Below are 16,323 nucleotides of genomic sequence, written 5' to 3'. Positions count from 1 at the left end.
GATACTTGGAAATGTAAATGTTATATGCAATTGGGTAATTTTTTTATGTGTTCATTGTAATTATCTCCGAATTGCTTAGCAATTACATTGTCAGAGAAAAAAATATTAATAGGTGAGAAATTAAAATATTATTTATTATTATAACGATGGTTGATATGTATTTTTATGGTAGTAGTAAATAACACTGTACCAAAAAAAATGGATACAATGTTGATGATAATTATCGTTGCAAACTATAGATGCTATAGACTTAAAATTTAAGTTTCGAATTTGAAACGACCCGTGTGATCCTTGGCCCACGGCCACACATAAACACTTTTTTGCGTTTTTGCGTGTGAAGCGCTTTTGCGATTTTAGCGTTTGAAGCTTTTATTTCGATTTCTGTCGATTAAAAACACGCAAAAGAAGCGGCAGGTCTCCAGGTTCTATCAAGCTGTCGATTAGTAACGAAAAGGTCTTGGAATTTCCGGCCCGTTCAACAATCAATCCTTTGAGACAGGCACGGTCGAGATCAGCACCGTTAGCGTTGAAAAGACGAAGATGTAAGATATGCTCGGATCGATCGTTAAACGGGCCGGATATTCGACATAAACGCAATCTACTGCTATGCCATGGTCGGTGTAAAAATACATTATTTTTATTTGCCATTTATTTTAGGAATTTTAGGTTTTATTTGTGTATCCTCTCTTGTAGTAGTTTTGTGGTTACTTGTGTGTTATATCCACTATAACAAATTCCATTGGATCATAATAAACTCAAGTTATTTAATTGTACCACGTTGACGTCCAATATGGAATAGTGCAAATATTGTTCAGCGGCTGGGTTTAGATCTCGATAAAAAAACATATTGTACTCTTTTCCATTTTTCAGATAAGTTCCCAAACATTAACCGAGTTATTTACAGTTTAAAAAATTACAAAAAAAATGTTTTTTTTTTTGAAAAAACATTGAGAAACCATGGAGTGAAAAGCCGTAACTATGGTAATATCAGAGATTAAAAATCATTACCGTGGGAAAATTTGCGTGAACAGGCAGTTCCCAGGGCAGTGCGATGGGGACCATATGGAAACGGGAAAAATTCCCGGTGGGCCGATCCCGATCAGAGCTCAAAAAAAGATTGGACTAGCAAAAATTAAATGGTTAATCATCTAACTAACCCGAAGTCCTTAGTGACTGCCATAACTAAACTAATCCATTAATTGCCAGCATCATCGTATAATCGGTCAGTTCGGTTTTAAACATGGAACACCAATCAGAAAGTAACTTTCACCAGTGAGGTTGGAACTTTTGGTTTTACACAGTAGTACAAGTACATTCTACAAGGTGAGCGTTTAGTATACTCGCTCAGTGGGCCCGAGTGGGCGTGGCAAAATCCAGCCAAACCGAGTCAGAGCCAACTGAGCGTCACAGTTAGATTTCGGCCACTAGAGTAGTAGGAACAAAACTTGAAGGAATAGGAACCGTTGACTCTGTTCATATGATCTTTACATTTATTAATTCTGATGCCTTCATATGCATCTAATTGCCTGTAATTTGAGACTTGTTATAATTAATTTTAAATATTAAATTTTTTTTTTTTTTTTTTTGTTTGTTCTTTATCAACAATATTTCGGCAACGCAAGATTTTTCGAGTTCACCCATATCTATCTGAGCTAAATGTTACTTTAAATCTAGTTAATATTTATCTTCTAATTTCCAGTACTTTATTATTTTGAAATATAAAAAAAAAAAAAAAAATTCATAAATACCCGACCTTTCCAGTGAAGTGTGTTCTCTTTTTGATTACGCTGATAAAATTGTCTGTAATTTTTATTAGCACATACACAAGTTTTATAATTGACATTCTTAAAATTCCTTTTAGACCACGGATAACTCTCTATCAAACGGTATCGAAAATATTTAGACGTATCTATCTCCACTTGAAAAGTCGAAATGTTTCAGGAAATCATTAAAATTCGACTTTTCAAGTGGAGAAAGATACGTCAAATATTTTTCTCGATACCGCGTTTGATAGAAATTATCCCGTGTCTGCATAAAAGGAATTTTATAAAACTGATCAATATATAAACATCAGTAAAAGTCTATTACAACAATTATCAGTAATCCAAAAGATTAAAACACCTCCCGGAAAAGGTCTGGATAGAAATTCTTCGTAAAGATTGTAATCAGAAATATGTTGGGAAAACTAGAGAAGATCAGATATAACTAGATTTAAAGAACATTTAGCTCAGCTAAGATATGGTAGACCGGATAAATCTTCCTTTGGCGAACATATTGTTGATAAAAAAAACAAATAAAAAAAAAAAAAAAAAAAAAAAAAATTTAAAATAATTAAACAAGTCTCAAAATTAAGGCAATTAGATGCAGATGAAAGCATCAGAATAATAAATGTAAAGATAGTATGAACAGAGGCAACGGTCCAATTCCTTCAAGTTCTTTGTTCCTAACTACTCTAGTGGCGGAAATCTTCTAACTGTTACGCTCAGTGGGCTTTAACTCGGTTGGCTAGATTTTGCCACGCCCACTCCGTACCAACTGAGCGAGTATATAAAACGCTACCTGTAGACTTGTACTTTAGTATAATCATCTGCTGATGATGCCTAACATGTTGGGCGAAACGCGCGTCCAGGGTTAAAGTAAAAGTAATATATAAATGTATTGTGGTTGATTATTAGTGTTTTTATTTTGCAAAGTAACTATTGTAAAATGTCGTTCTCTGGGACACTTATAATTATTAATATCAGTATGTTTTTTTGTTCGGTTTGAAAATTTTAATTATAAAGGGAGTCAGATAAATGCAATATTTTCAGGCTACTACATCTCAATACAGAGTACACTATAGATTCTCCTTTACGAGTTTCAAATAAATCAAATTTAGTTACGAGTTATTAAAGTTTGAAAATTAAAAAAAATTTGATTGAAATTTTTTTATTTAAAAAATTGAGCCACCTCTATTTTTCGGTATTTGCATATCTCCTGTTGGTAATATCAGAGATTAAGAAACTCTACCGTAGGAAAATTTGCCATGAACAAAAAAAAAGTAGTAAAAAAAAAAAAAAAGTTTTCTAAAATATCAGAAAAGTTTTCAAGAAAATGCCGATTTGCTTAAATCCTTTTTTGCAAAAAAACCTGCATAGACGTGTTCCTGAGAGTCGAAGTATACCACCCCTCAAAATATTTGCACCTACTTTAAGACCAAAGAAATTATAGTTTTAAAGAACTCTCGGTGTGAGAAGTTTAACTGATTGTCATACCGGATGGCGCTTCTTGGAACATAACTCGAAGCCTCCACCATATTTTAAATTTTTGCAGAAGAACATACGCGCCGGCGAGTATCTTCGTACGGGTGTTGCCCACATATTTTAGTTCTCGATATTTAAAGAAATTGTATTGATTATATATTCGTATATTACGATTAGTACATGCCCAACCTAAGGCTATGAAAAAATAGAATATTGCGTAGCTATTGAAAATAAAAATTTAGATTTTTATTTTTTGTCCTTCTAATAAAAATTACTTTCCCTATTCCAAAGTAAAAAATAAAACATAGTATGATTATACATAATATCTGTGCTAGTATTAGTAAACTGGAGTAAATACGGGGAATATTAATTCGTTCTCTAACATGAGCACTACTAAGTAACTTTTACCCTCAAAAAAAAAAAAAAAAAAAAAAAAAAAAAAAAAAAAAAATATACAAGAAAAAAAAATATAATAAAAAATCTGTACCTACTATGAGTATGAACTTTTGCACGGATGTGGCGCATTTGAACATTGCTAAGCGATTTTTGGAAATGTATAGCCTAAGGGTAGTGAAACTGGGGGTGAAATTTTGTACAAAAATGTGTTATCTATATATATCTAGTTTCCTTAAGTGACGAAAATGAGTACCTAGAAGCTAATTTTGGACATTCATCCCCTAAGTAATAAGGGATGAAAATTGTACAAAAGGTTAAAATCGGTTTTAGAAGTATGAATTTTGCAGACGTCCCTTATGTAACGTGATGTAGCATTAAGAAGGCCGAATTTTTTGGAAATTCGCCCTCTAAAGGTGTGAAATGAGGGGTTAAACGTTCTGGAACAATAAAATTCTGTTCAAGGAATATAAGAATTTGCCCACAGAGGTTCCGTATGTAGCGTAATTGAATAATTAGAGTGATTTTTGGAATTCATTCCTTAACGGGGTAAAACTAGCGGTTGAAATTTGCTATAATTTTATGTAAATCCGTTCTAGACTACGAGTATAAATTCTGTTCAGAGGTCCTTTAAATGATGAAAGTGAGTAACTAGAAGCGAATTTTAGGCAAGCATCCCCTAAAAAATAAGAAATTTTAAAAAAAAAAAATTTGTACAAAATTTGTTAAAATCGAAATATAGAATATGAATTTTGCCAGACGTCCTTATTGTAACCGATAATTCTAGCACTCAAGAAGCAAGTTTGGCAAAATTCGCATTTTAAGGGTGTGAAATGAGGAGTTGAACGTTCTGGAACAAAAAATTCTCCGTCAAGAATATGAGATTTGCACGAGGTTCCTTATGTCAGCGCTATATTGGAATATTAAGTGATTTTTGAATTCTTCCTTAAGGGGGGTAAAACTAGGGGTGTGGAAAATTTTATAGAATTTTTTTTTTTTTGTTAAAATCGGTTTTAGAGGTATGAAATTCTGTTCAGAAGTCCCTAAAATGATGAAAATGAAGTACTAGAACAATATCTCTCTGTTTTTAGGACTTTCAGGATAAAATTCAGCAATATTCATTATTTTTATCCCTAAACAGTATGGAAATATGTAAAATATAAATAGTATTAACCATTTAGAACAAACAATTTTTTTTTTTTTATGAAGAATTCATTTTCTCAAAATGTTAATAATAAAAAATTTTTCTTCTTCTCTAAAAGACTAATGGGGACATGCTGTGGGAGTAACTGCCTGTGTGTTTGTCTAGACATCTTTCGTTAATCTCGTAAAAAATATGTCCATAAAATCACAACTAGTTGTTAGAGACGTATATTTAAAGATTATGATGTTTACATTGCCGCTAGATACAGCAGTTACAAGGTATAACTTTAACAACAAATTTTATAACTATACCAGGAAGTGAAGCTAGAGAAAAAGGTGTGTACCCTTTCAAGCTAATTACTGGTATACAGACGGCTCAAGAACGTCGGAAGGCATAGGAGCTGGAATTACTGGAGGTCAGGAAACAGGAATATCGGTCCATGGTTAGAAGCCTGTCTAAGGATGCCACACTACTCCCATGTGATGTGCTTTGGCAATCCACTATTGTGCAGAAAAAATAATAAGGCAGCATCGTTCGGTGGCCATCTTCAAAGACAGCCAACCAACGCTAAAGGCATTCTATCTTCAGTCTGTGAGATGTTGGATTTCATTCGACCATCTCATAGGCGATCGGCCTCTACTTCTCTTTCCCTCTACTTCTTTCCATCTTCTAGCCATGCACGTGTCCAAAAAACTGCAACACCTTCTTCATGCATAATGATGATAGTCTGGTGATTACACTTAACTCTTCCAGTATCAATTGATTTGTTTTCCTCGCGGTGTAGGGGATTCTAAGCAATATCCTGTAGGCACCACGTTTAAAGGAATCAATATATTTGCGTTCTTTAACTCTAAATGTCCATGATTTTGAGCCGTATGAGAAGACGTTCGGACCAGATTGATTTTAGCGTTTTTGGTTATGTATGATTTTTTCAATATTTTGGTAAGTCTCAGCATCGCATTCTTGACAAAAAATTCACACATCCACCCATGTTGCTTATTATTGACCCCAGATATGTAAAGCTGCTTATCCTTTTACAACGTTAGGCTTATCAACTATCATTAGTTTTGTTTTGGTTCTGTTTATTGTTAGACCAAATTTTCCACTCTCTCGCTCTAGTCTGTTTAAGAGAACCGCCAGTTTGGGTTTGGTTGGTCATTGTATGTGTGTTCTAAATAACTTGGGTGAGCGTAGCAATGTTAGTTAGCCTGGGTACCAGGATACGAGGATCACAAGGGTAACGAAAAGGCAGATGAAATGACCAAGCAAGGTTCATCATTCATAGGCCTAGACGCCTACTGCGGCGTTACAAAAGCAGCCACGAGAATAGCTACAGAACGATGAGTGGTCAACAAATGTCTAGAAGGGTGGAGAAACTCACCAGGGTAGAGACGAACGAAAAAGTTTATGGTAGAACATTCCAAAATTCACGGCAGACCTGATAAGCAAAGACAGATAGATAGTAAAAACTGTTATGGGCACTGTTAGCTGAATAGGCATCTAAAGCTAATGGGATTGACGGTCGAAAATATGTGCAGGTTCTGTCAATCTGAGGAAGAAACTTGTGGAGCGTCAAATTTTACATAGAAACGACCTTATACTTTTTTTGTTCAGATGAAACTTAACCGAGATAGGTTGGCTAGAAGCATGGGGATGACATTAGAAATTTAAAAAAAATATAAGTTGCTGAAAAATTCATAGAGGTATTATGGATATAATATCCAAAAAATCCTATATGAGTATTTCGCCACTGCAAGAAAATCTATAAAATAAAATAGTTAATTTTTGTAAACACTGCTGCGTTAATCCAAACGGAACCTACTTGCCAGCAGTTAGGTTTACAGATATACAAAATTGCCTAATGAACAAAAAAATGCTTAACGTTTCGGAAAGTTTATTTCTTTCTGTCGTCGGAAGCAAAAAAAATACAAAAAAAAATAAAGAAAAAAGCTATTTAAAATATTTAAATTCAACTATTCGAGAACACTTTAGTTTTTTAAATCAGATACATCTACAAAATCCGTTGACGTTCTGTTAAAATGACATTATATCAAGTTAAACTTCAAAATTAACAAATACTACCTGATAACAGTTACTTAATAAGGTAAAGCCAAAAAGCCACAAACTTTCTGTATGATTATTTTTAATTTTTAAGTATGTTATGTTTATTTATGTTATGTTCTTTACAATCAAAGAAGCGATTGCCATACATTACTAACAGCTACAGATGCATGACCAATACATTTATTTTTATTAGGTTGTATTAAAAAAGCCCCTTTTATTTTTCTTTTAGAGGCTATCGTTTCTTTCATTATAATTTTGGTGTTATTAAAATTTATTCTGTGCCCTGTGTCTCATGAAAGCTGACAAATCTTAGATTTGTGAAAATCTCCCTTTATTAAAGTATATAAACATATATCAACTAGCGTGTACCAGCGACTTCGTTCGCGTCGAATTAATCATTTGTAATGGTGATAATAAAGCAAAGCAAGAATTTCCATTAACATACAAACTGGATAAATTTTTCTCACATTTATGTCAGCATGAGAAAAAACAATATGGCAATATTACTATATTGGTAATATTTGAGGGGTAGTTTCATCTCGTTGGAATTTGACTTTCGAAAAATCCGTTTGCCAAAAATAAGCTTTTTATGTCAAGCAGTTTAAGCAGAATCGTGGTTAAGAAATTACCCAACTTTTTGGAACACCCTATATGATTTTTAAAAATTTCAAAATACGTAAAAACCAAATAAATTATGCTTGTCCAAGCGTTTTCCCGAAAGACAACTGTTTTTTAAATAACAAATATTGTAATATTTGAGGGGCGTTTTCACCCTCTTGGAATTTGAGATTCGAGAAACTCCTCCTTAACGAACCTCTACACCCCACAGTCAATCTGTTTGCCAAAAATCAGCTATAAACGTCAAGCAGTTTAAGCAGAATCGTGATTACTCAATGGTTATATTTTATTGAACACCCTGTATAAATTTGTAAAAAATCCTAAAATACGGAAAACAACAAAATAAAATATACGTGTTTAAGAGTTTTTCCGAAAAACTCACCGGTTTTTAAATAAAAAATATTTTAATATTTGAGGGATAGTTTCACCCCCTTAGAATTCGAGCTTCGAAAAATCCCTTCTTATCGAACCTCTACACTCTAAATTCAATCTGTTTTCCAAAAATCAGCTTTTTACGTCAAGCTCTTTAAGCAGGATCGTGATTAATCAATGACCAGATTTTTCGAAACACCCTGTATACATTTTTAAAAATTCAAAAAATCTTAAAATATGTAAAAAACAAAATAAGATATGCGTGTTTAAGCGTTTTTTCGGAAACTTGACCGTTTTTTAAATAAAAATATTGTAATATTTGAGGGGTGGTCTCACCCTCTTGGAACTGGAATTTCGAAAAATCCCTTCTTATCGAACCTCTACACGCTAGAATCAACCTGTATGCCAAAATTGAGCTTCTTACGTTGAGTGGTTTGAGCAGGATCGTGATTAATCAGTATGTCAGTCACTTAAGGATTTTATATACCAGTATAGATAATCATTTTTATGTTCTTTAATTCGAAAATTTAAGGGTCTAGATGTTTCACCAATTTTTTTCATATAGGTATTTAACGCTTTTATTCCATTTGCTTGGAAAATTATAAATTTCAATTAAGTTTTTTTTAAATTCAACCCGAGCGAGGGGTGAAAAATATAAATAAAGTGTTTTTTTTCAAACGTCACAAAAGTATTAATTTTTGCGACGTTATTGACAATATAAAAAAATCATTTTAACGCCTAGGCATAAAAGCGAAGGACCTTTACGCCTAAGCACAAAAGTACGAAAATATATTATTAAACTGACATGAAGTGTCAAATTCAAGAGGCCTAATCATAGTTTCTCGATATATAATTACACACAAGGTATTACTTTTAAATCTTTTTATTTTTTTTTATTTGGAACGTTTGAAATTGCTTAAAAAAATATTTGTGGCGTTTGAATAAAATAGCATGTTCTATTCGGAGTAAAAATTACTTTTTGTAGCTCGCCTGTATGTCAACGTACAGCCTCGCTCGAAAGAGTGTCATTTTTACTCCTAATAAAACAATATACTATTTTTTTAAAATTTCACAGAAACGGTAACGACTTTGAAACAAAAAATGTTCCAATAAAAGCTGTCCCCTAGCTTTTAGCCATCCTATCTCAGTTAATTTTGATTTGAGAAAAAAAGTATACAGATCATTTTTTATGAAAAATTGGACGCTCTATAACTTTTATTTGAACTTGTTTTCTAGTCCTTACCGTTTCTCAGAAATTTTGAAAAAATAACTTTATTTATTTCACCCCTTCCCGGGGGTGAATTAAAAAAAAAATATTTTACAATTCATTTTTAGATCTTTTTACTTTGAAAGATTATTATATCAAAAATTCAAGTTTTTCCCAAAACTACGTATTTGAGGGCCTATTTTCTTGGACTATAAACCATAATTTTTTTGTGGAGTATTTAAAAAATTAAATGATTTTCTTGATAACAAGAAAGCTTTAGATTTCTCTTTCCGAAGATAATGTATGTAGGGAAAGTCATTCGTTAATATACCAACTTAGCTTGGTTTAAAAAATGTGTTAATGATTTAAAAGTTGAAATATAAACCGCATAATTAAAAATGTAGACGCAAGTGATACTTGGAAATGTAAATGTTATATGTAATTGGGTAATTTTTTTATGTGTTCATTGTAATTATCTCCGAATTGCTGAGCAATTACATTGTCAGAGAAAAAAATATTAATAGGTGAGAAATTAAAATATTATTTATTATTATAACGATGGTTGATATGTATTTTTATGGTAGTAGTAAATAACACTGTACCAAAAAAAAATGGATACAATGTTGATGATAATATAGATGATAATTATCGTTGCAAACTATAGACTTAAAATTTAAGTTTCGAGTTTGAAACGATCCGTGTGATCCTTGGCCCACGGCCACACATAAACACTCTTTTTGCGTTTTTGCGTGTGAAGCGCTTTTGCGATTTTACCGTTTGAAGCTTTTATTTCGATTTCTGTCGATTAAAAACACGCAAAAGAAGTGGCAGGTCTCCAGGTTCTATCAAGCTGTCGATTAGTAACGAAAAGGTCTTGGAATTTCCGGCCCGTTCAACAATCAATCCTTTGAGATAGGCACGGTTAGCGTTGAAAAGACGAAGATGAAAGATATGCTCGGATCGATCGTTGAACGGGCTAGATATTCGACGACAAACGCAATCTACTGCTAGTGCCAGTGGTGTGTGTAAAAATAATTATTTTTATTTGCCATTTATTTTAGGAATTTTAGTTTATTTGTGTATAAATTTTTTATGTTGTAGTTTTGTGGTTACTTACTTGTAATCTACTATAATAATTATGATAAAATAAATAATAATAATTATACAGGGCCTTAAATAAGTGCAAATATTTTCAGGGCTGGTAGATCTCGATAAAAGAAACATATTTACTCTTTACCATTTTTCAGATAAGTGCAAAATAACCGAGTTATTTAAGTTTAAAAATTTAAAAAAAATGTTTTTTTTTTTAAATTTGAGAACCATGGAGTAAAGCCGTAACTATGGTAATATCAGAGACGGCTGACTGGCAGCAGAAAAAAGAATGAATAGCATTAGATAAATTTAAATAGTCTCGATCTAAATGTATACTAAGAATACGGTAGCGTAGATTGACAACTGGGGGCCTCGCCTCGTTGCAATATTTTTCGAGCTCCCCTTTGTAAAAAGGTAGACTAATTTGACACGAACTCTGTGGTTGACGGAGAAAACATATATATGATTGGTTTGAATTGGGGACGGATTAAAAGCCAAGTTTGAGAACTAAAAGCCAAGTCTAAATTGTTGTTTAAAATGTTATTAAAATAAATTTGCTAAAAATTACTGAGACAGCAGAGAAGAGTTAAATCAGGTTTAAACTAGATTAGATAATAAAATATTAATAGGTATGTCTGGAAAATCCAAATATTCTTATTATGGACTGTAACATAGCATTACATCAGAAAATATCCACTGCCTAGGTATTGCCTAAGTTTTTTCGTTTGAGTCATGGCATTATCATACAAGATGCCAAATGTAAAAAAGTATAGAGGAAAAGTTTCGTAATAAGAACTATATAATAACCTAAAAAATGCTGCAGTTTTAAAGGCGACCGCGGTTAATTCAGTTAAAAAGACGTATACACGACGAGGCTGCTGCTGTAACAGAAAAGAGAGAATTTCTTTCTACAATGTGTAAGAAAGTATATACCTGAAAAGCTAAAAGTAATGTATTTCACAGAGGATTGGGTCAGCTGAACTGAATGAATCAGGAACTCTTAAAGTTTCTCAAAATCGTAGCCTATTCAAGATCAAATTACCGTTATCAGTAAAAATTCAGATGTCCGACCCAATATTGGTCTTTACGAAAATTTTGATTAAGACAATTTATTTTTTTTAAACCGGAGGCAAAAAAGCTTTTTCGCACGAGCGAAAAACGCCCTTACTTATATATTAATAAATAAATTATGTTTCTTCGTTATGGTCATTTTGTTTTTGTGGATTTGGGCCGGTTGCCTGTTTTTCCCGGGCCGGTTTCCGCTTCCCTATCCACCTCTGGACAGTTCTAAAAAGTTTTCGAAAAATATATAGGGAAATAAAAAAGAAAATGTACGATTTTCAACATTTTTTTTGCGAAAAGTACCTCATAGACGTGTTCCTGGGGTCGAAATATACCACCCCTGAAAATATTTGCACTTATTTAAGACTCATCCTGTATATTAGACTAGTAAGTATTACTAATTGCTAATGCAATTTTAGGACATGATTTATCAAACTTTTTGAAGTGGAACTTTTTTACGCGCGCTGGGAGTAAAAATTCAAGGCCGTTGTACACGAGCTAGTGAGTCGGTCCTGACACACGAGCTAGTGGTAACGAAAAGTGGTAACGGCTTAGAACTATGTAGTCACGCGACATGTATTTGTGAGCAGTCCAAGTGTTTATCAAAAATATTGATATTTTACTACAAACTACAAAGTGAATCAAATTACTACGTGTACAAAATCATTTGATACACGTTAAAAACTATTTTTATTATTTTTTTATTTTACGTGAATAAAACTGTTAGACGTAAAAACTATTTTTCACGCGTATAAAACTATTTGTTACGCGTAAAAAACAATTTTCTATGCGTATAAAACTATTTGTTACACAAAAAAACTATTGTTTAAGGGTAAATTTTTTTTTAATATTTATTACTTTTTCAACATTTCAAAATATACTTTTTCAAACATGTCCTTCAAATCCTTCAATTTAATAGTATCTTCCTAAAATGAAAAAATGCATACTATTTAATTTATTTTTATTGTATTATTAAATATTACGTCCGCCTATGACGAGGTCTCATCTTAGAAATCGCTAAAAACTCTTATATAACTGTTATTTTGTGTTAGTCTCAAAAGACGCTTCACGCAAAAAAATGCAAAAATCGTTTTCTGTGTGGCCGCGGGCTTAGACCGCGCACTAAGTCTACGGTCACACAGAAAGCGAATTAAGCGATTTTGTGTTTGAAGCGTTTTTTCGTCTTTTTTTAATATGTATAAGACGCGCTAAACGCTTTTGCTCAGGCCACTCAAATATGTTCGTGTTATTTTGTTTTAGTCGTAAAAGACGCAAAACGCATGCAAATGAGCGTAAGTCGACAGGCTGGGTATGAATAAGCTGTAGTTGGTAGACATACACATTATATTATAAAATTAACTAAAAGGATTGCTTAATCTATGTAAGAATGAAAATCTTCCATCAGCATTAGGTATAGTTTTTTTTTGAACTTGTACACTCTTTGAATAATAATAATATCTATAATATGATCACTCATTAGTATGCTGGTTTATCTCCGCTAACAAAAAAAAAACAACAAATTGTCTAGTCAAGTGTGCAAAAAAAATCATTTATTTAAATGAATGACGTTTTGCAATGTTATTGTTCCGATATAACTTGAAAAAAAATCTTTAAAATTCTTGGTACATCATTTGACATCAACGTATAATGCTTTAATTATTTAAATAATGGTTTGTTATTTTTAATCTAATTGTTATTGTGTGCTTTACTTAAAGAATACTCAATGAAGTTGCGGATGTAAAAATATCTCTTATTGGAACAAGAGAATAATATACAGGGTGTTTCAAAAAACAAGCGTCATCTATCGTGCGGAGATTCTTCACGTAAAAATAAAATTTATTTTTTATATCAACATACAGTATGTCCCCGGATTGTCGGAACTTTTTTTATGAACATTTTGAGAAAAATACAAAATTTATACTTTTATTATACTTTTCCAAAGTTCCATAGTGTTTTAGAGGAAATTAAAAAAACATGAAAATATGATTGAATTTTTTCCTAGAAGTCCTAAAAATCAAAAGGTGTTTCTATGGTAATATAATTTCGATTTCATGATTTGATAGATGGTTATTATTAGTTATTGAAAGAGTTAGTGTTAATTTTGGCTGTAATATTTTTTGCTGTTGTTAATGTATCACATTTTCTGATAACGTAACGTTTCTTTCCATAGCTTTGCACTAAACCAAAAGCCTTTATAGAAACCCTAGACTTAGTTATACCGGGTGCAGTTTTCTGTTAAAAAAACGAGGTTTAGTATGTTAGTATATGACATAAATTAGGATTGATTGACGTATTCAATTGTTTTTGGTCACTTCCTGTTTCACCGGAAATGACTACAACTTTTGATTTTTAAATGGCACCCTCGGTATTTTTTTTACTTTATTCAGTAGAAAATAACACTGTGAATAGAATAACATATCATATGTCAACATTTGACATTTCGCATATGATTTATTTGAATTTATAACTTGCGGTTCGTAACGAAAATTTCACTCGAAATAACAAGTGTGTGGTATCGTTCAGGTCCCATTTGAAAAAATTGATTTTTTATTAAGTGAGAATGTCAAAAGTTGACATATGATATGTCATTCTATTCAGAATGTCATTTTCTATCGGATAAAGTAAAAAAATACCGAGGGTACCATTTAAATATCAAAGGCTGGGTATGAATATATTCATTTCCGGTGAAACAGGAAGTGATCAAAAACAATTGAACACGTCAATCAATTCTAATTTATGTCATATACTAACATACCAAATCTCATTTTTTTATCTGAAAAAATAAAAAAGTTATAGGGGTGAGCCACTTTTGAGACGCACCCGGTATTTTCTTGTTTTTTTATTTAATTTTCTCTAAAACGGTATGGAAATATGTGAAAGTATAAACGATATTAACCATTTTAAAACAAGCAATTTTTTTTAAGAAGAATGCATTTTTCTCAAAATGTCAATAATAAAAAAGTTGTTCCTCTTGTAAAGACAATCCGGGGACAAACTATAGATTGTGATACCGATTCTGCTTTGTTTCGTTGCTACAGGGGATTAAAATCTTTTTTTTTATTTATTATAGTTTTCTTCCAAGTTCTTTTAGCGATTCGAATGAAATTTTGGGGGGTAAAAGTTACTATAAGTGCGACATATTTTAATGTTAAAAAGTGTAGAGATTCACCAGGGACGTGCATACGGGTTATCACTGGAATATTTCTCTAAAAAACATGTGCCCCACTGACTTTTTTCTCTTGTGAGCACAGTTTTGATTGAATTAATGCCAATTAAAAGTTGTCTCGGCATATTTTGCCGATTTCGGTCTCCTTGAAATAAATACAATTTTATTCATTTGCCCTAATCAAGTCACATACTAGTCTGTGTCCAAGTCTAATAGCAATAAAGCCATTGGCGCACATGTTTCTTTAGAAAAATATTTCAGTGATAACCCATTATTATGCACGTCCCTGGTAAATCTGTCGACACCTTTTTAGCACTAAAATATGTAGCACTTATAGTAACTTTGCCTTCAAAATTTTATTCCAATCGCTAAAAGCATTTTAACTCCCAGTAGCTACAAAACAAAGCAGAATTGGACCTATGATGATATGAAAATGTTTTTACATGAGGAATCTCCCCAATAGATATGGCACCCTGTATATTACCATTTCTCTAAGAATGGAATTTCATAAACCTCAACAAGTTAAAAGAAAATTAAGAATTGATCCATTGTTATCATTGTTTAATGTCTTTTGCCACAGTAAATAATTGTATACCAAAAAGCAAGGACAAACCATTACCTACCGTCACATGAATTTCTTTTTCAATTCTTTGTTTACCTTTTCAGGAATGTTCCATTATATAACATACAATAATTATTGATCATGTTTATAAAGTAAAATCACTTACAAAAAAATTGGGTTAATTGTTTTATTCTTTCTAATTTCAGATTAAAACAGTAGTTCACTGGGCTTTGGCTGACACATCATCTGGAAAGAATGCCATCTGCTTTGAGGTTCCAGCAAGAATAACAAATTAATTTATTTTTTATTTATACAATTTTCTATCGTAGGTTAAACTATTTTAATAAAAATATTATTTTTACATATATTTATCTTTATTGTTTTTTTTTGTCCACTCTATATAAGATATACCGGGTGCGTCTCAAGTATAACATTTTAATTTTTTCAGATAAAAAAAGACGTTTGAGGTTAGTAGGTATATGACATAAATTAGGATTGATTGACGTATTATTCAATTGTTTTGTCACTTCCTCTTTCACCGGAAATTACTAGAACTTTTGATTTTTAAATGACATCCTCGGTATTTTTTTGGTAGAAAATTATACTCTGAATAGAATGACATATCATATGTCAACTTTTGAAATTTTCGTATATGGTTTATTTGAAATGTAACATCCGGTTCATAGCGACAATTTGACTCCAAATACTGTGTCAATCAAATTAAAAAAAGTGTGTGGTATCAAATTATTCCTAAAAAAATGATTTTTCCAAGTAAGCTAATGAGCTACTCATGTTCCATTTGAAAAAATCGAGATATGACTAAAAATACAATTTGGGCATTTCTAGATTGAAATTTAAAATACAATTTTTTTCAGCAAAAATGTCTAAAGGTGACAATGATATGTCAGTCTATTCAGAGTGTCATTTTCTATCGAATAAAGCAAAAATATACCAAGGGTGCCATTTAAAAATCAAAAGTTGTAGACATCTCCGGTGAAACAGGAAGTGACTGAAAAAAAATGAATAGGTCAATCAATACTAATTTATATCATATAATATACCCAATCTCGTTTTTTTATCTGAAAAAATAAAAAAGTTATAGGGGTGAGCCACTTTTGAGACGCATCATCTTTTTGACCTGTTTTTATATCAATTTTTAAAAAAATTACTTAGAATGTTGACCCATATAAAAATATTATTGATGGGCATTTCTATGCAAACTATAATATTTCTTTTTAAATGATGACTTTTCTTAAAACAAGATGTTCTTGGTTGGTATAAGTTGTTTAAATAAATACTGTTATTCTCGAACGAACATAACACACAATATAAAAACACCAATAACACATATCATTTTTTTCATTATGTTTCAATAGAAAAAACGCAACTTTTTGGAAAATA

At 31.7% G+C, this 16,323-nt stretch overlaps 1 protein-coding gene across 1 annotated transcript in view; it reads left to right on the top strand.

Moving 5' to 3' along the window:
- Positions 1–15,289, top strand: part of LOC115888597 (NPC intracellular cholesterol transporter 2) — a 44,913-nt gene extending 29,624 nt beyond the window's left edge. The window contains exon 4 of the mRNA XM_030908361.1: positions 15,129–15,289. Within this exon, the coding sequence (XP_030764221.1) occupies positions 15,129–15,218 (90 nt within the window). The 3' untranslated portion in view covers positions 15,219–15,289. The remainder of the gene's footprint in view (positions 1–15,128) is intronic.
- Positions 15,290–16,323: the final 1,034 nt, after the last annotated feature.

The sequence above is a fragment of the Sitophilus oryzae genome, unplaced genomic scaffold, assembly GCF_002938485.1.
Source record: "Sitophilus oryzae breed Bouriz unplaced genomic scaffold, Soryzae_2.0 scaffold_802_pilon_pilon, whole genome shotgun sequence".
Taxonomy (NCBI): domain Eukaryota; kingdom Metazoa; phylum Arthropoda; class Insecta; order Coleoptera; family Curculionidae; genus Sitophilus; species Sitophilus oryzae.
The sequence above is the reverse complement of the archived record's forward strand: the minus strand, read 5'-3'. Positions and strand labels throughout refer to the sequence as shown.